General features: G+C 44.9%; 1 protein-coding gene across 4 annotated transcripts in view; it reads right to left on the bottom strand.

Moving 5' to 3' along the window:
• Positions 1-13,059, bottom strand: part of Scyl2 (SCY1 like pseudokinase 2) — a 57,117-nt gene extending 44,058 nt beyond the window's left edge. For all 4 annotated transcript variants that reach the window (XM_028880315.2, XM_028880316.2, XM_028880317.2 and 1 more), the window contains exons 1-2: positions 12,805-13,059; positions 1,448-1,652 (exon numbers count right to left, since the gene is read on the bottom strand). In XM_028880315.2, coding sequence (XP_028736148.1) covers positions 1,448-1,624 — 177 coding nt within the window. In that variant the 5' untranslated portion in view covers positions 1,625-1,652; positions 12,805-13,059. The remainder of the gene's footprint in view (positions 1-1,447; positions 1,653-12,804) is intronic.
• Between the last annotated feature and the right edge of the window lie 6,086 nt (positions 13,060-19,145).

Raw genomic sequence — 19,145 nt, 5'->3', positions numbered from 1 at the left:
TATGGAAAATAAATAAAAAGTTACCTACATTTTTAAATTTTAACAGGAGCTGGCACAACAGCTCAGTGTTTAACAGCACATAGTGCTTGCTCTTCCAAAGGACTCAAATTCGGTCCCAATACCCATGGCAAGTTGGCTCACAACCACCTGTAACTCCAGTCCAGGGGCTGTTGCCTCTGGCCTCTGAAGGTCTATGCATTCATGTGCCAACACCCACGGCACAAATACACATTATCAATTAATTAAATAATCATCCTTTACATTTCTAAAAACATCTCCTGGTGTCTTAAGCCAATTTTTTCAATATAACTCATTCAAACTACTCCATTAAAATAGGTTATATCCCATAGCTGTACCTCTCTGGTGGTGGTAAAAGCTATCAGGTTTAACAATACACCCAAGTAAATAAATATGGACAAACAAAAATTAGAGAAATCTATTTTCTATAATTCTATAGACTAGAAGAGCAAATAACACAGCAACTAGGCTGAGGTACAACTCACTGGTGAAGTCCTTACCAAACACGTCTGAAACCCATATTCAATTCCCTAATGCTATTACCCAACAACAAAAGTACTACGTAAGACATACTTAATGCTGGTAAAAATTAACAGAGTGTTCTGTCAGTAATTACTGACAAACACTAAAACAATTTAGAGACTGAGAATTTTATCCTAAAACACATACTTCACTGAATATTACCATCTAAATGCTAACATGACATAAAGTGCAAGGTGATATGTCAAACCAGGAGATATCTGCAACCAGGAGACAGAGGAGGTATTTCAAAGCATTTGCTCTGATTTCATAAGAGGAGCCCTGAAGAGTCCACCGAAGAGGCCATGGAAGGCTGGAACGATGGCCAGTGAGCAGAGGTGCTGGCTGTGTGGACCTGAGGACCCCAGTGTAGAGCCCGCAAGCACCACGTGCCTACCGGGGAGGAGACAACTCCACGGATGCCCGGAGATGACGGGGCAGCCAGCCTAGACACCCAGTGAGCACTGAGCTCAATGAGAGGTGCCTGCCGGGGAGGAGACAACTCCACGGGTGCCCGGAGATGATGGGGCAGCCAGCCTAGACACCCAGTGAGCACTGAACTCAATGAGAGGCCCAATCTCAAAAGATAACCCAGAGAGGGACTGAGGAAGACATGCCATTGCTGACCTCCAGCCTCCTCACACATGTTCACCCAAACCTAGACGTGTCCAAACCACACACAAAGACGTCATTCAGAACTACTGGCTCTCCTTCTTATAATGCCCACATGTGGGTAGAGACAGGACATTCAAGTTCTAGGTCATCCCCAACTACAGTCAGCTGGAGTATGAGGACAGCCTGACTAACTGTCTCAGGGCAGCCATTCAAGAACTTTTGGCATTTCGTAATAGAAAAATGCACTCACTCTGGTATCTGGTGTGTGTAGTTCATATTACATTTAATAACTAACCTGTTTTGTTGACTTCTTTGTGCCATTAAAAATCTTCCAGGCCAGCCCGTTGCCACCACTGGCAATGTGTCGACCCACATCAAATTCTCTAGTGACAGGATTTCCCATAACAGCACTAGTGACATCAGCTGTTACTTTTGTAACAGTACTCTTCAATTTATTAAGCATGGACTCCATGGCTGCAGTACTTGGTAGTTCAAGTTACCTAGAAACACAAAAAGTTATGGAAAAACTGAATAGTTTCTACTTGTCTTAGGCACACTTTTTTAAATGTACCCCTTCCCCAAAAGACCACTACACCACCATATAAAGTTGTAAGCTGACTTTTTTGTCTTCAGAAAAATGTAACCATGAGTAGAAATTTTAGTGCAGAACACACTCTTCACAGTAAAAACAAAATAAATCTTAAAGGACCCAATGTCTCATTCAGCAATAAATCGTGTGTGTGTGTGTGTGTGTGTGTGTGTGTGTGTGTGTGACTATTGAACCCTGAAATGATCTGAAACCATTTTCTAAAAGAAAAGTAGTGCTTGGTACAGTGATGTGACCCATAGTCCCAGTTACTCATGACACTGAGTCAGGAGAATCCCTTTAGTCCAGGAGTTCAAAATCAACCTGAGCAGCATTAGTCTGAAATCATCTCAAAAAACAAGCCATGTCCGTGGTTCACACCTATGAAACAAGTTCTTGGAAGGCTAAGGCAGGAGAGCTGCTACAAACTGGGGCCAATCTGGCCTACAGAGTGAGACACGCCTCGGAAGAGGAGAACAATGATATATATTGTTTGTTTTTGCTCTTTTGGGGAGGCCCCTCACCCAGCTCCCAAATAGATCACACAAGGAGGCTTATTCTTAATTATAAATGCCCGACCTCAGCATGGCTGTTTCTTGCCAGCTTTCCTTAACTTGAATTATCCCTTCTACCTTTTGCCTCTGGGCTTTTCCAATTCTCTTATGTAAATTTTACTCCATAGCTTGCTGGATAGCTGGCCCCTAGAGTCCTCCTCCTTTGGCTACTTCTTTTTCTTTCTCTCAGATTTCTCCTTCTATATAGTCTCTCTGCCTGCCAGCCCCGCCTTTCCTTTCCCCTGCCATGCTATTGGCCGTTCAGTTCTTTATTAGACTATCAGGTGTTTCAGACAGGAAAAGTAACACAGCTTCACAGAGTTAAACAAACGCAACATAAACAAGAGCAACACACCCTAAAATAATATTCTATGCCAGGCAGTGGTGGCGCACGCCTTTAATCCCAGTACTTGGGAGGCAGAGGCAGGCGGATCTCTGTGAGTTCAAGGAATGGTGCCAAAGCTACACAGAGAAACTCTGTCCCGGAAAAAAATAATAGTAATACTATTCCGTAACACAACAGTGAGGAGCAGGAACAGGAAAACACTGACAGCAAAGGGAGGGGGATTAAATGGAAAAAGAAAATGTACAAAAGCTAGGGAGGTGGCCGAGTAGGTAAACCGTGTCACACAGGCCCGACAACCCTAGAACACACCTGAAAAAACAGCTACAGTAGAGAGCATCCATGCTTCCAGCACCGCTACAGGAGGGACAGAGACAGGAGGATACCCAGGAGCTCTGGGCCAGCTAACTGGGCACACAGTGAACAAAAAATACCCTGCCTCCAAGAGACAGAAGACCAGAACCAGCCCGAGGCTGTCCTCTGGCCAGCACAGGCAGCCACAGTGAGGCTTCTCACTCTCTTCCCACCCTCACAGCTCCTCCCTCTTTCTTGCCAGCCACACACAAATAGATAAGCATGAGGTCATAAAATGTACTTAATTTATGAGGCTTTGGCCGGGCAGTGCTGCACACCTTTAATACCAGCATTTGGAAGGCAGAGCCAGGCGGATCTCAGAGTTCAAGGCCAGCCTGGTCTACAGAGCGAGATCCAGAACAGGCATCTCTCTCTACACAGAAACCCTGATCAAAAAATAAATAATGACGCCGGGCGGTGGTGGCGCATGCCTTTAATCCCAGCACTCGGAAGGCAGACAGAGGCAGGAGGATCTCTGTGAGTTCGAGGCCAGCCTGGGCTACCAAGTGAGTTCCAGGAAAGGCGCAAAGCTACACAGAGAAACCCTGTCTCAAAAAAACTAAAAATAAATAAATAAATAAATAAATAAATAATGAGGATTTGATATAATTCAGTGTTTTTGATGATCATTTATTAGTAACTGCTTAGTAAACATAATCATCAGTAACTTTTTGTTAATGATTAACAATTGTTACATTTAACGTTTCTCATTTAAAAATGTTATCTGCTGTCTCAAGGAAGTTTTCTTCAAACTAGAGCATCCCTAAGTCTGTAATTACAGGAAATTTTTTCAAAGACATGGGCTTAGTGTGGGAGGCCAGCTCCCACCTTTTGACGGGTTCTTATGAGAGAGAAATAAGAAAACACTAGAGACCTACCTGACGGGAAGATGGAAACACAGGATAGCTTCATGAGGGCCTGAATTAATACCCAACAGCCTTTTCCGTTTATTCAAAAGGGCTTTTTATAGCATGCCAAGGGGTGGGGCAAAAGACCTCCCCCTTGCAAGATCAAAGCACACCGCACAGCCAAGTGCAGACCCTTCCAAACACCTGGTAACCACGCCCATCGTCAAATCATCCCCTGATGCAGCCCTGCTGGGTAAAGAAAGTTCAGATTCTGGGACCCTGAGTCAGTTCTCACTAGGAAACCTCTGTGGGTCTCCACAGCTTAGACAATTCAAAATAGAGGTTTCTAACCTAAAGTCAGATAAAGAATTCAAAGAGAGAGCCAGGCATGATGATGAATGCCTTTATTCCCGGAATTTGAGAGGCAGAGGCAGGTGGATATCTGTGAATTCGAGCCAGTCTGGTGTACATAGAGAGCTCCAGGACAGCCAGAGCTACATAGAGATCCTGTCTCAAAAAAGAAAAACAAAAAAGTGAAGAAAAAGAATCCAGAGAGAATTGGAGGTATCACTAGAACCCCATGTTAGATTTTGTTTATTTAAGCATCGAGAGAGAGTCCTCAGCATAGTTTTATAAATCTTTTTTTTAATTAATTTATTTATTATGTATACATTATTTTGCCTGCATGTGTCCCTGCAGGCCAGAAGAGGGCATCAGATCTCATTACAAGTGGTTGTGAGCCACAGCGTGGTTGCTGGGAATTGAACTCAGGACCTCTGGCAGTCGGTGTTCTTAACCACTGAGCCATCTCTCCAGCCCTCAATCTTTTTAAATTATTTCAAATTCCATCGGTTTCCTTTCTAGGCCTAAATATTTCACACGGTGTATCACTATCACTCTATCAGCTGACTATGAAGAAAGAGAAAACAGAGTAAGCCTGCCCTCTTCATTTGCAGCACCAAACAGGCAGCACGGACCTGTAATCCCCAAATTTAGAGATGGAAAAATATTTCAAAAAATAATATGCAGTTCTTTGCCAAATTTCATCCAACTATACAAAGTTCCAAGGAACTCAGTACACCACAGAAAAGGATAAAACACAAAGAAAAACATGCCTAAAACAATCGCACGGAGTAACTCAAAATCAGGGACTAAGACTTAAAGTGTCCACAGAAAACACGTCTCGGAATTTGCATCATACACTGTGGAGGTACAGAATAACTGAACGAGGTCTGTTCAGTGCTGAAGTACTTCCCTGAGGCTGGAGAGGTGGCTACGATGGCTGCTGCTCTTCCAGAGGACCTGGGTTCAGTTTCCAGCACCCACTGGTGGCTCACAACCATGCTTAACTCCAGGCCCAGGAGATCCAACACCCTCTTCTCTGTGGCCACCAGGCACACTTATGGTGCACATACATCCACATTCAGGCAAAACACTCACACATAAAACAAATCTTATTTTTTAAAAAAAGTAATAGTTTACCACAAATTACATAGGTTAGGAGAAAAACTTTCAAAAATCAAAGTAAAATAAAGACATCCAGGAAAAAATAACTTTTAAATTCCACTGAAGAGGTAGCAATATCAAACTACTTAAAAAGAAAGATTCAACTATAAGCTGCTTAGAGGAAAATACACTAAAAATACAAAGGTGTGTGAAAGTCCAACAAAATGGCAGAGATATACTAATACGGGCACAACAGACTACAACACAAATAGGACATTTTATAATAACAAAGCTATCAATTCATCATCGACTGTGAGTGTCTATACACCCAACAAGACAGCTTTGAAATAAATGCAGAAAAAAAAATGGACAGAATTAAAAGAAAAAAAATCCACCATTTTTGTTGGAGATATCAAGAGTTCTTAAGCCTGGCCTTGAGGCACAGGCCTGTAATCACGCTACCTAGAAAGCTGAGGGAGAAGATTACAAGTTCAAGGCTAGCCTGGGAAACATAGTGAGACTATCTCAAATTAAAAAGTAGAAAGGGGGCTACAGACACAGCCCAAAGGCACAACACTTCTCTAGCATGTAGAAGACCCTAGATGATTCTATCCTAGTAAACTAACACACACACACACACACACACACACACACACACACACACACGGGAGTGGGGGTGGTCTAGCTCAGTAACACAGAAACATCACACTATTAACTCATGACTAGGCATAAAGCTCAGCGGTAGCAAGCGTGTGTACCTATGTTCAAGGCCCTGAGTTCAATATCTGGTACCACACAATAACAAAAACTGTAGGTCCTATACATCTCTGTGATGATATTTACCTAAACACCGTGGCTCGGATTAAATAAAGCACAACCACACTATACAACAATCTAGAAATTAGATCTCTGCAACTATTTCAGCTCTTAAAATCTTCAGATACCATCAACCTAAAAACACACAAAATGTATTTACTGGATACATAAGCAAAATATTTGAAGACCACGGGACTAAAGCAGCATTTGCCTGTATTCTGCTTGCTCTGTTAGTTATATTTATGCAAATATAACCTACTTTTTGCGATTAAAGATTTGAACTACATAAGTGGAAATAGATTCACTTTCCCTTTCTACTGTGATGCTGCATTTTATAAGCAGTCAGAAAATATTGCTATTGGCATTATGAAAACACTTATTTGCTGTGCCAAGCTGCTCTCTGGGAACATCTGCTGCTGACTTTGATAAGGTACAGGAATACAAAATCCTATTCAAAACCAACTGATTCACTCTTCTAGCTCTGCCAGACTAGCACCACATGCATGTTCTGCACATCGTTATACAGCAGGATACAGACAGATGTAAATGGAAATATTTCTGTTCTTTAGGTGATCAGTCCTGCAGCAGACCAGACTGCCAAAATTCCAGCAATGAATCAGAGAATGAATGTGCCATGTTATAGAAACATTAAGAGGAGCTCAAAAGGGCTGGAGAGATGGCTTAGGGGTTAAGAGCACTTGTTACTCTTGCAGAGAACCCAACTTTGGTTCCTAGCACCCACATGGTAGCTCACATCCATCTAAAATTTCATAGATCTATCACCCTCCTCTCTCTTCTATGGACACCAGGCACATGATGCATATACATACATGTGGGCAAAATACTCACACACCTAAGATATAATAAATCTAAAAACAAAACATTTTTAAAAAGGTGAGCTCAAAATGTTTCGGGTGGGAACAAAAGAGGGCAGAATATTAAAGAAAGGACTATTGTATGTCGTGATACAGAAAAGATCATAATGTACACTGAAAATGACAAAAATACTTAGGATGAAAACAAAAGAGTTTCACAATCTGATTTGATGTTCAAATCTGAGGTACCCATCGAGCATCCAAACAGAACCAACGCTAATTACACAGGCAGGTGTGGGAGCCCACCGAGGTTTCCTCGTGGCTGTACCCAGCAGGACTGCATAAGAGGATGACTGGACCACGGGCCTGGGTACCAGGTGTTTGGAAGGGTCTACACGTGGTTGATTCTAGCAGGGGGAGGTCCTTTTGCTTTGCCCCTTGGCATTGTTATAAAAAGCCCTTTGGAATAAAGTTCTGGACTTGTGGGTTTTGTTCCAGGCCCTCCCGAGGCTATCCTGTGTTTCTCTTTCCTCTCGTCGTCGTCTAGGCACCTCTTTCTGTCTAAATGTTTCCCACTTCTCCCTGCTCAAGAGTACCCTGGTTGTAAAAGTGGGGGCTGGTCCCCCACAGGCAGGAGACATGGAAATTAATCAGTTATTTTTGAAAACCCCTTAGGTGACTGATATCATTCTAAGAAACCGAGGGAAGGAGAATAAAGGAAAATGAACTATGAAGGATTCATTCTTCAGACAAGTGATAAAATGTTACATACTTGACATGCAGCGTTACAGAGCAAAGTCATAGGGACCGAAGACTTCCCCAGAGAGTAAAGTTAAAGATGTTTGCTTTTAAGGCATGCAGCAAGGACTAGAGAATGGGAAGGATATAGGATAAAAACAAAGCCATTCAGACAAAAGCAGGAAGAAAATATGGCAAAGGACACCAGAAAGTCCAGACTACCCAGAGCAATGAATGATATGAACAAACCCGGCCCTGAGAAGTCACAGAAGGCTCCCTGGCATTGTGTAGATGACTAGTCAATTCATCCAACTGAGCAGAAGATACACTGGGTGGAGGCTGGGAGCATGGAAGGCTGGAGAGACCGTCACCATGTATTCAGAGATGACACAGTTTAGACGGCAAAAAACCAAGAGAACCAAGGAAACTACATGTGGAAACAGAGACGAAGATGGCTAGCTACAAAGAAATGTCTTTATAATTATGAAATAACTACGTTATGCAACTTTGTTACACTTCACATTTCAAACTGTTGAAGCAAGGAAACAGCAGTGAGGAAGAACAAAGAAAAGATAAACAAGTTCTGCTTAGAGTGACAAGAACTTAGTGACTTCACAAAGGGAGGAGACAAAGCCAGGACTCCCCCTCTTCACCTGCAATCCAGTTCCAAACTCCAAGTGGAGAGGAAGCCATTTACCAAGTCAGGGCATTGGTGTAACTGTTGGTAGGGGAGGGGGAACTCAATTTTGGATATGGATAATTTGAGTTGTGCAAATAACAATATAAGGAAATATAGAGTTTTTGATATAGAAGCCCCAAACTGAGACAGGTGTCTGCACTGATGGAAAAACTTTAAGCACCATGAGTAAGTACAGAAGACTGTTGCCTTGGGAAGGGTCATCCAAAGAAACTCAAGGAAAAGCACATAGCCAGGCGGTGGTGGTGCACGCCTTTAATCCCAGCACTCGGGAGGCAGAGCCAGGCGGATCTCTGTGAGTTTGAGGCCAGCCTGGGCTACAGAGTGAGTTCCAGGAAAGGCACAAAGCTACACAGAGAAACCCTGTCTCGGAAAAAAAAAACAAAACAAACAAACAAACAAACAAAAACCAAAGTAAGTGGAACAGGCCAAGGGGAGGATTGTTTTCAGTGAATCTATGTATGAAATACAGCCTGAAACAAACACAAAACAAAATGAAAAGCAGCACAGTAAATTACTACCTAAACTTACATGAGATTTGGTTGGTTGGCTTTTGGTTTGTGTACTTGAAACAGGGTCTCACCATTTCGTCCTGGCTGGCCTCAAACTCACCAAGATCCACCAAGCTCTGCTTCCCAAATGCTGGGATTAAAAGTGCGCAGTGCTAGCCTGGTAGAAACTTGACCCAGGCAGGTTGGATCTTTTCTAAAAATGATAGCTTTTCAATTTTTATTTGATTAATGAGAAGAGAAATGAGCCGATTTTTTTCCTAAAAGACAGAATTATAAATGAGAGAAATGTTTGTTCATATCCAAGCCATTTCTTCTCATCCACTAAGATGTCACCTGGAACTCAACCTCAACCATCTTCCCCCTGCCACTTTAAGCTCAGTGACTATGAATCTGAGTGAAGTAACTTCAGTCTTGCTCCCCGACTGTCTCCCTCTACCATCTGGCTTTCGATGGAACCAAGAGGTGAATCTGCTGTAACACTAGACTGCATATATACCTGGCAAAAGTGGGTAGCATGTTACACAGGGAATTAATTGATCATGAACACTAGATACAACCAAAAAAAGTAATACGTAAAATCACATTATGCTAGAATAACTCTTCCATCTCAAATAACTAGAGTCTTTTACTGCCCAAGAGTATTAAAAACTAGCACTGGCTTGCATTTTTGTTCAATGTATTACAATAAAAATGTTACTTACACAGTGTCGGGAGATGAAAGGGAGGGAGAGGGGAGAAGCAGATGGAAGAAGGGAAGGAAAGAGGAAGGAGGAAGAGACAGAGAGAGAAACCCATCATGCCCAGTGGCAGAAGGATCGGGAGTTCAGGTCCTGTCTTGGCTAAACAGTTAAGTTCAGGGCCAGCCTGGTCTACATGAGAGCCTTCCTAAAAACCTAGGGCTGCCAAACTTGACCCAAGTTCCATCCCTAGGACCCACACGGTGGAAGAAAGAACCTACTGCGGTAATTTGCCCTGACCCCAACATGTACACCATAGCACAAATACCCACACAGTGCACATACCAAATAAATGCAATTTTTAAAAAAATTGTGTATAAACTTAAAAGAAAGGGGACAGGAGGGAGGGAAAGGAGGAAAGGAAGGGGAAAAGGGAAGAAAGGGAGGAAGGGAAAAGAAAGAAGGGAGGAGAAAACAGAAGGAAGGAAAGGGAAAAATCGAAGTGTAAAGTAGCACTATGTGTGACAATGAACTCGTGAAACACTTAGGAGTTCCACAACACAAAGGTTTCAAACTGGTAAACATCTAAGTCCCTGGTAACCGCGTCCTATGGACTGTCCCGACTCTAAGAATAGAACCATAAACTGCAGTGTGTAAGCTGCACTTAGAGCATCTGAGGCTTGATCACTGGTACATTGGTGACTCTGACATGCGGCAATGTAGGAGAATCGAGGGCTTCATGTATGCAACAGCCAATACCAATGCTAATACCCTGTGTAATGGTTACCATCACTTGTCAACATCACTGGACCTGGGGTCAACTAAGGTGGGTATGTGAGGGGATTTTGTGGAAGAATGAACTGTGGGGAGGAAGACTGCCCCCCCCCCCAGTAGGCAACTCCTTCCAGCGGCAGCCCTGATCTACAGAGATCTGAGGGTGGAGCAGGGCTGATTTTCCCTGCCCGCTTTCATGCCTCGCAGGTGACTAAATCTACCCTGCTGCTGCCACTGCTGTCGCCGTCCCTGCTGACAGCAGAACCCAGATTCTTCAGCCTCCCAATAGAGACAGAAGCAAGCTGCTCTCCACGAATATTCCAAACCTTCTACACCAGAATGGGCCTACAGATATGCAGCCTTGGGGACTGAACATCTACCAGGTTAGGCACTCTAGCATGCATATGGCCAATGTTGGAACTGCCCGGCTCCTGTTGTGGAAGCCAACCTAATAATCCTCTTTATAATATACTTTGAACCCCAACTAATACATTAGTCTACCTAACATAATTTTTAATCTATGAAAAAGGAGGGAAAGTCACCCACACTTCCTAATGACTGTTGTGGTTATTAAAGATAATGATACAACTAGAATACTTAGTACATTTCTGGTGCACTTAGTAAGCACTCAGTGAATTCACTCGTTTAACAAGCATTTATGCAGTATCAGCAGATGAGGGACATAACTATAGGAACCCTGAGATGGTGTCCTGAGAACACTTAGTGATGAGAATTTATACTGATCAAGTCTCCCTGAAGTGAACAATATGATAACAGGCATTAACCGGAAGCAAAGGTCTTTTAGAACATCTCCAGGCTCTCGTGGACACTGCTGGGAAGTATAACCAACAGCCACGTAGTGGAAGGAGAAACAGAAAGATAAGACAGTAGACACAGTGACAAGGGAGGAAAAGAATGCCAAAGGCACTGTAGAGATGAAGCTGGAAGAGCACACAGAGGGGACAGCTGTGCAGGGCTTTACAGAGCACATTAAGATTTCCAGGTAATCCTAGAACCAATGAGAAGAAGCAACTGGATCAGATCTATAGTTTGAAAATAATCAATTCTAGCATAGAAACTCCAAGAGTTAACAATTCTAGATGCTAGAGACTTAATGGGATGGGAGAGAAATGATGGTGGATAGAACTAGAAGGTAATGCTGAAGATGAAGACAATGAGAACTCAAGAAATGTTTAAAAGGTAAAGTCAACAGGATTTCATAAGAAATGGAGAATGAGGCATGATAGAGACTTGACAGATTTCAACTCCTATAGAAGGGGAGTTGAAACACAGTAAGAGGACCCTACTCTTTCCTTGAGAGGATAGATCACAAATTTCAACTACATCAAAATGGTATCATTTCCAAATACAGAATGGATTTGTATGGCAATGTCCTATTGTGTGGAATTACAACACACGAGTATTAGTTGTTTACGGCTCTTACAGACGAAATGAAGAATTTTCCCATGTGAGTAAGATATATCTGAACAGAATAAAGCCCCATATCTTCAGATGGGTTACTTTCCCTTACACAACCCCCTTCTCCTCCAGCCTTTATTAAGGAGGGAAAAGCCTTCAAAGTCGAAAAGGAATCTTTCCAGCAATCACCAGACAGGCTCGGGTTTTACAATGGGTGACTGATTTGCAGCATTTTTGTTAAATTACTTTTTCCAAACAGAGGCATACTACCTAGATAACTTAAAGAAAGCTTTTTAAAGTGTCACCATACAATCCCTGGATTTGATGTGCAAAAACCACAGCTGGAACTTACAATCAAATCACTTGTAAGTCGCTGCCCTGGAGTCTCATCAATCCTGGTAGAGAGGTAGATTTGGTGACAGTGGTGGCCTTAATTACTGATCACAGGCAACGTGTCCAGTTGAATCCCAAGAAGTTTCTGCAAGCTTTATCTGTCTAAACCTTTATCCTTTCTCTGTAGCTTAAACAAACAAGCGCACTGGAGCCCCCATGGGGATTTTATTCTCACAAACCTTATCTGCCCCACCCACCTCACACACAATAACCGTCCAGTCCAGAAAGACAACCACCGTCAGAGAAGGGCCAGCGGAGTGCGGGGGGGCCTTAGTTGGTGACCCAGGTTACCAGAACCCGAGTCTCAGAAACAAGGGGGCCTGTCTCACCAGTCCCGGTGCAGTGTCCAATTTCCCAAAAGGATAGCGAGATCTCCACCGCGGAAACCCGAGCTCCTGCTCCGGCTCGGGGGGAACTCTCCCAGCAGTCGGCGACCCCGGCACCGAGTCTCCCTCCCGTCGCCCGAAGGCCTCGCCTGGGAGTCACCGTCCTCTGAGACCCGCTCCCTTCCGCTTGTCGCGCTACCTGGGTCGGTCTTCCCGGGCCTCCCACCGCCGGCCCGCTCGACCCGGCCCGTCACTGGGCAACAGTCGCTGGCCGCGAGGCTCGGGGAGGCCGTAGCCCACTTGCTGGCCGCAGACCCCGGGGCGCCCGGCGCCCGCGATCGGTCACTCACTCACCTCGCAGCCGGCTACCTGGAGGGGCGGTGCTGGGGCCCGGCCCCCGCCCGCTGCCTCAATGCCTCCGGGCTGTGGCTGCTCGGGCCGCGCGCCTGGCCGCCGCCGGGCGCTTACGCCATCTCCTCCGCCACTCCCGCGGCCGCAGAACCCCGACCCCGGGGAGTAAAGGGGGAAAAGGGAGGGAAGGGACCGGGGAGGAAGAGCACCGGAGGGGGAAGAGCACCGAAAGACCTGCCCGCTCCTACATGACGTCACTTCCGGGTGGCTCGGAAGGGGAGGGGCTTGGCTTTCCCTCCGCCCCCGCGGGGCGGCGGGGGGCGGGGCTCCCGGGCTGGGGGGCGGGGCCCGGGCGTCCGTCCGCCCACCGCCCTGCTTTTGACTCCACGGTTCAGAAGACTCGGAAGACAGGACGAACTTCCCAGGCCCAGGCTGGGCAAGCCAAGTTTCCGGGGCCGTAGAAGGGGATTCTCCAAGAAAGCGAGGACAGGTAGCCAAATGCATACTGGAAATGGGTGACAGAAGCGGCTGGTTGGTTGGACTCTGCAGCTCCGGCTCTGGCCCCACCCCTTTCTTGGTTCCCAAGCCGCCTGTCCTCGCAGGTCTAGGGACTGGGTACTGAGCACTCAGCCTTCTCTCTTACTTTTGTAAAGTGCCCTTAGAACTTCAGGAAAGCCGTGCTCCTCACACGGGGCCGTGTTGAAATGCACATTCTGATGCAGAGGTGGGATCGGATATTCTGCGTTTCTGAGAAGTTCTCAGATTACCCCAGTGCCGCTGTTCCACAATTAGAGCAACCAGGACTCTTTATCCTACTTGCTTGATGAAAGAGGTAAATTGTTCCGAAAATATACCTGATTTCACTGCTCACAGCCTCTCAGTCTCCCCGCTACCCATTCAGGTAGCCCCTCCGTGGTCCCACCACCCTCATGCTGTCTCCCCTGTCTCTGCTCTGCCTATGTTTCAGGCTAAAATGTCTAAGATGGGCAAGAGGACAGCTTCTATTGCAAGAATTTGAAGATGATGGAGTGTGTGCGTGCGTGCGTGTGTATGTGTGTGCGCTGCCCAGGTGTATTTACATGTTTGTGCGTGTACAACTGTATGTATCCTTGCCAGACATGCACCAGGCTAGAGGTTAACCTCAGGTGTTCCTCAGGAGCTGTCCTTGTTTTTTGAGATAGAGTCTCTCAATAGAACGTGGGACTTTGCCTCTCTCCATCTCCCCAGCTTAGAAGCTCTCACCACCAACCCTGGCTTTTTATGTGGGTTCAGGAGATTCAACTCAGGTCCTCATACTTAGAAGAGAAGCATTTCACTAGCTGAGCTCTATCTTTCCAGCCCCAGAGTGATGGACTTTAATTTCTGTCATTTTGTCATGAGCATAGCATATCTTATTGTGCGTTGGCAATACTGCTTCTAATTCTTCATAGTCTTCCAAGGAAGGAAGGGCTTAGATTCATGTGTTCTACACCCAAAACATCCAGAGATAATGTTCTGTGTCTTTCAACTTACTCATTTTTCATTCTTAATTTTCTTTTAGTTCATAATTTACTGGCGTGGGGGTGGGGGGACGACAAGTGAATCACTATATTAAACATGGGCCTCTTTTGGGTGTGATAAAATGGTCTGGGATTAGATGATAGAGGTGATTGTACAATGTTGCCAATGCACTGAGAAACATTGAATAGAACACTTTGAAGGGATCCTTGTTGGCAAGTCTAATCCTTTGCAGATCTTGTGAGAGTAGCCACAGCTAAGTTCATGAATACAGGTATGTCATTCTGGAAGATAAAGTTCCACTGCACTCTTCCCCATCCTCTGGCTCTTACACTCTTTCTTTCCCTTCTTCTCTGATGTATCCTGAGCCTTGGGGGACAGGGGACAGGTGATAGATGTCCTGTTAAGGGCTTATTCTCAACACTCTCACCAGTTGAGTCTGCAGGGACCACTGTCCACCGGATATTGTAACTGTAATTCTTGCTTGATAACGGTTTTATTCTATGTAATTTTACCACGTTAAAGATAAAACCTTCTTTTTTGATTAGACAGAAAAGGGGAAGTGCTGTGGGATGTGTTTCTGTACGCTGTGAATATGGGTTGCTCTGATTGGTGCTATTTGGCCAGTTGGCGAGGCAGAATAAGGTTAGGCAGGACATTGGAATGGAAGAGACAGAAGAAGAAAGGAGAGTAAAGAGAGATGCCAGTCAACCACCCAAGGAGCCACAAGATGCCAGCAGACCGGTAACACCATGGCCATGTGGCAACATATAGATTAATAGGAAGAGGTTAAGTTATAAGAGCTAGCTAACAAGAAGCCTGAGCCATAGGCCACACAGTTTGTAAATAATACAAACCTCTGTGTGTTTACTTGAGACCAAGCAGCTGCTGGACGTGGGTGGGAGAGACTGGTCCCGACCACAGGGCCAGGCAGGACTGGAGAAACTTCCGGCTACCATACGTGGGGAGCAGGCAATAACCACAGAAGCCAGAAGAGAATATCAGATCCCCTGGAGCTGTAGGTACAGACAGTTGTGAGCTGGCTGATGTTGATGCTGGGAACCAAACTCAGGTCTTCTGGAAGTGCAGCTAGTTCTCTTAACCACTAAGCCATCTCTCCAGGCCCTTTCAGCAAACTTTAAGCATCTCTCTCTCTCTCTCTCTCTCTCTCTCTCTCTCTCTCTCTCTCTCTCTCTCTCTCTCACACACACACACACACACACACACACACACACACACACACACCCTTTTTCTGTAGTCCCTCTAATGCTATCATGGGAGACAGATCACCACACTTTCTCCCATATCCCTTCTAATGGTATCATGGGAGACATATTACACAAACTGTTTAAAATTTATACTGAGAAACTTTATGTTTTATGTTTCTCATTTTAAAACTGACATGGCCAAGGTTGTCTAGAGGCTCAGAGCAGTAATCAACTCTATCATACTGACTGTGTTAACCTTAGAACTATTAAATACACTGACCCTTTATTTTGAAACCTAATCTGTCTTTTTGATAATAATTTAATAAAGTTAATAGCTGTATATATTGTTATAGACTGCTTAATTCTTTTGAAAATGAGGGATATATAAATCAGTTTTATTAAATTAAAACTTAGACTTGAAGTTGTGATTGAAAATTCCTAAGTCCTCTTTTCACAGGCCAGAAGAAGAAATTATTTAAAATCCTCTAGCACAAGAGACTGATGAGGAAAGGATTGGGGGCCTTATTCATACAACCAGTGGAGACCAAGCTGTATCCTCCCAACACCATAGCTCACACTGTTCTCCAGCCTCCTGAAGAAGGAATGAACTATCAGGGTTTTGTTGTTAGTCTTTTCAGAACTTTATAAGGAAGAACGACTTTTTTAAAAATGGAATTTTAAGATCAGTTTAGGTTCACAGCCAAATCGAGTGGAATTTTCACATTTATTGCTAACCCCTCTCCTGCTGTATTAGTTAGTCTTGTTATTGATATGAACAAGATACCCAAAAGCATAAGTTTAAGTGAGAATATTTACTCTCAACCATGGCTCGAGAGATTCCAGTCTTGGTGTTGGGCTGCATTGATTTCTCATGTGTGCTGAGGCAGAAAACCATGTGTCCAATAACATGTGCCAGAGGAGGATTGCTCACGTCACAGGGGACGGGAATCGGAGAGGAGGGGACCGAAGCTAGGACATAACCTTCAAAGGCACACCCCAGTGACCCACGGCTTCCAGCGAGGCTCTACCTTCGAAAGTTCCCAGCACCTCCAATACAGTTTCATCACTTGAGGAACAAGCAATTCACATGGGTGTCTGAGGGAGACATTTCATATTCAGACTACATTACTGTACTGTCAATACCCTGTACTGTACCAGCGTGGCACATTCGTTAACAGTGATGAACTACAGGGCATGTCCTTATCACCCAAAGCCCACAGTTCACATGAGAGTCCGTGATTGGTGTTCTATGCTGTATGGATGTGAACCAATATAAAGTGACATGTAGCCATACTATGCTGTCACAGACACTCCTGTCACTGCCCTAAACGCCCTCTGCACTTCACCCACTCATGCCTCTCTCCATTTAACTCCTAGCAACCACTAATATTTGAGTGTTTAGCAGAACTGGCTTTTTAGATGTGCTAAAATTTGTGTGTGTGTGATGTGCTGATTCTGCGTCTGTGCCCTACATAGTGATTGCACCAGGCAACACAGGTGAAGCGACGTGGCCCCAGAGCCCTGTTTACTTTAACGAAAGACATAACCAGCTAAACCAGAAGGTTGTCTATTCTCCCAACAGAAACAAACAGACTCAATCCTAGATCTTAATCTTGGTGATCCAAAACCATCCTTGTGAATATATCCATTGTCCATTGTATAAACTCTTCAAAACAAAAAATGCATTTCTCTTTCTTTTTTTTTTGGTTTTTCGAGACAGGGTTTCTCTGTGTAGCTTTGCGCCTTTCCTGGAGCTCACTTGGTAGCCCAGGCTGGCCTTGAACTCACAGAGATCCACCTGGCTCTGCCTCCCGAGTGCTGGGACTAAAGGCGTGCGCCGCCGCCGCCGCCGCCGCCGCCGCCGCCGCCGCCGCCACCCGGCCGCATTTCTCTTTCTTGTTCTCAGAGCAATGTATCCAGGCTATCTTTGGTTTCACTCATGTTTCAATCCTTGTCATGCTACTGATCATGGAAAGAAACACACACACACACAATCACTGGGGCAGTGTCGTAGTTAGCGTTTCTATTGCTGTGAAGAGACACCATGATCACGGCAACTCTTTTTTTTGTTTTGTTTTTTTTGTTTTTTCAAGACAGGGTTTCTCCGTGTAGCTTTGCGCCTTTCCTGGAGCTCACTCTGTAGACCAGGCTGGCCTCGAACTCACAGAGATCCGCCTGCCTCTGCCTCCCGAGTGCTGGGATTAAAGGCGTGCGCCACCAACGCCCGGCATACGGCAACTCTTATAAAAGAAAACATTTAACTGGGGGCTGGATTACAGTTCAGAGGTTTAGTCCATTATTGTCATGGCGGGAAGCGTGGCTGAGTGCAGGCAGACGTGGTGCTGGAGAAGGGGCTGAGAGTCCTACATCTGGGTCCTCAGGCAGCTGGAAGGAAGAGTGAGTCAGAAGGAAGAATGAGTGAGTTGAGCTTCTTAAACCTCAAAGCTACCCCCCACTTCCACCCCCCACCCCCCTCACCACCCTCCCATGACACATTTCCTTCCTGGAGAAGAGTCCCAGGGAGACCTATAATCTGAATGAGACTATCTTCATTTTGCTCCCAATTCTAAGAGATTTGTTGTTTCTAGCAAACCAGTAGCTGGGAGATACTAGAACCTTGGCTTTGGCTGGGATTCCAGCAGAGTGCTAACACGTTTTCCCATGTGAACCAAATGAGAAATAAACCTCCAAAGCTGAGGAACCAGTAAAGTCTCAGATCTGGGAAGGATGTGGTGGTTGAAGATTTGTGGAACCACATAGTCGACGGCCATCCTCCTCACATATGGAAGATTTCTCATTTCAGAACAGGACAAGATAGCCCCAAACAAAGGCCTGGGTCTCCCCTGCCTCTGAGCCAGGGACAGCATAGGGAGGGGTACCAAGAAGAGTGGGTTCCAGATGCTTCTGAAGTCTGCTTCCGTTAGCATCTAGTTAGAAAGGGGAGGTTATCTGAAAGAGAAGGCAAACTGCCCTTACGATCCTCATCTGTGATCCCAAGACCTAGAAGATAATGACTCCGACAGATCATGAGAATGCACTGTTTTCATCTGTTAGGAGAGAAGGAAGGGGGAGGAATAGATCCTCAAGGATACAAATTCACAGAGGGTTGGGGGCATAGTTCAGAAGTAAGAGTGTATTATCGGGGATTATGGGGGTCCAGCCCCTCGATAGTCCCCTCCCAGGGTCCGAGAAGAATCTACAACCAGCTGATAATTAATCTTTGATGAGATGAAATGAATCTATGTACACAAAACTCCTTAGTTCATATACTTTATTATTCTGTGACAGTTATAAGCGTATATTCTGCTCTCATATTTAGGTCATCTTTAGCCTGATTTCTCTCTACACTTGTCTGTGATCCCCTCTAGGTTCTTTCTTAATTCCTTCATCTAGTTCTGTCCCTTCTAGGTTCTCATCTATCTAGTTCTTTCCCCTATCAGCTCCTCTCCCGTCTCCTTCTCTCTCATCTGGCTCTTCCTCATCTTCCATCTCGTTCCTCTAGTCCTCTCTTCTAGCCCTTCAATCTAGTTCTTCCCCATCTCAGTTCGTTCCTCTCAGGTTCTTACCCGTCTAGTTCTTCCATTCTCTTCTCTCTTCCCTGTCCTCTCCTGCCCTGGGAGTTCTGGTATATATACACTT

The sequence above is a fragment of the Peromyscus leucopus genome, chromosome 18 (genome assembly GCF_004664715.2).
Source record: "Peromyscus leucopus breed LL Stock chromosome 18, UCI_PerLeu_2.1, whole genome shotgun sequence".
NCBI classification, from domain to species: Eukaryota; Metazoa; Chordata; class Mammalia; order Rodentia; family Cricetidae; genus Peromyscus; species Peromyscus leucopus.
The sequence above is the reverse complement of the archived record's forward strand: the minus strand, read 5'-3'. Positions and strand labels throughout refer to the sequence as shown.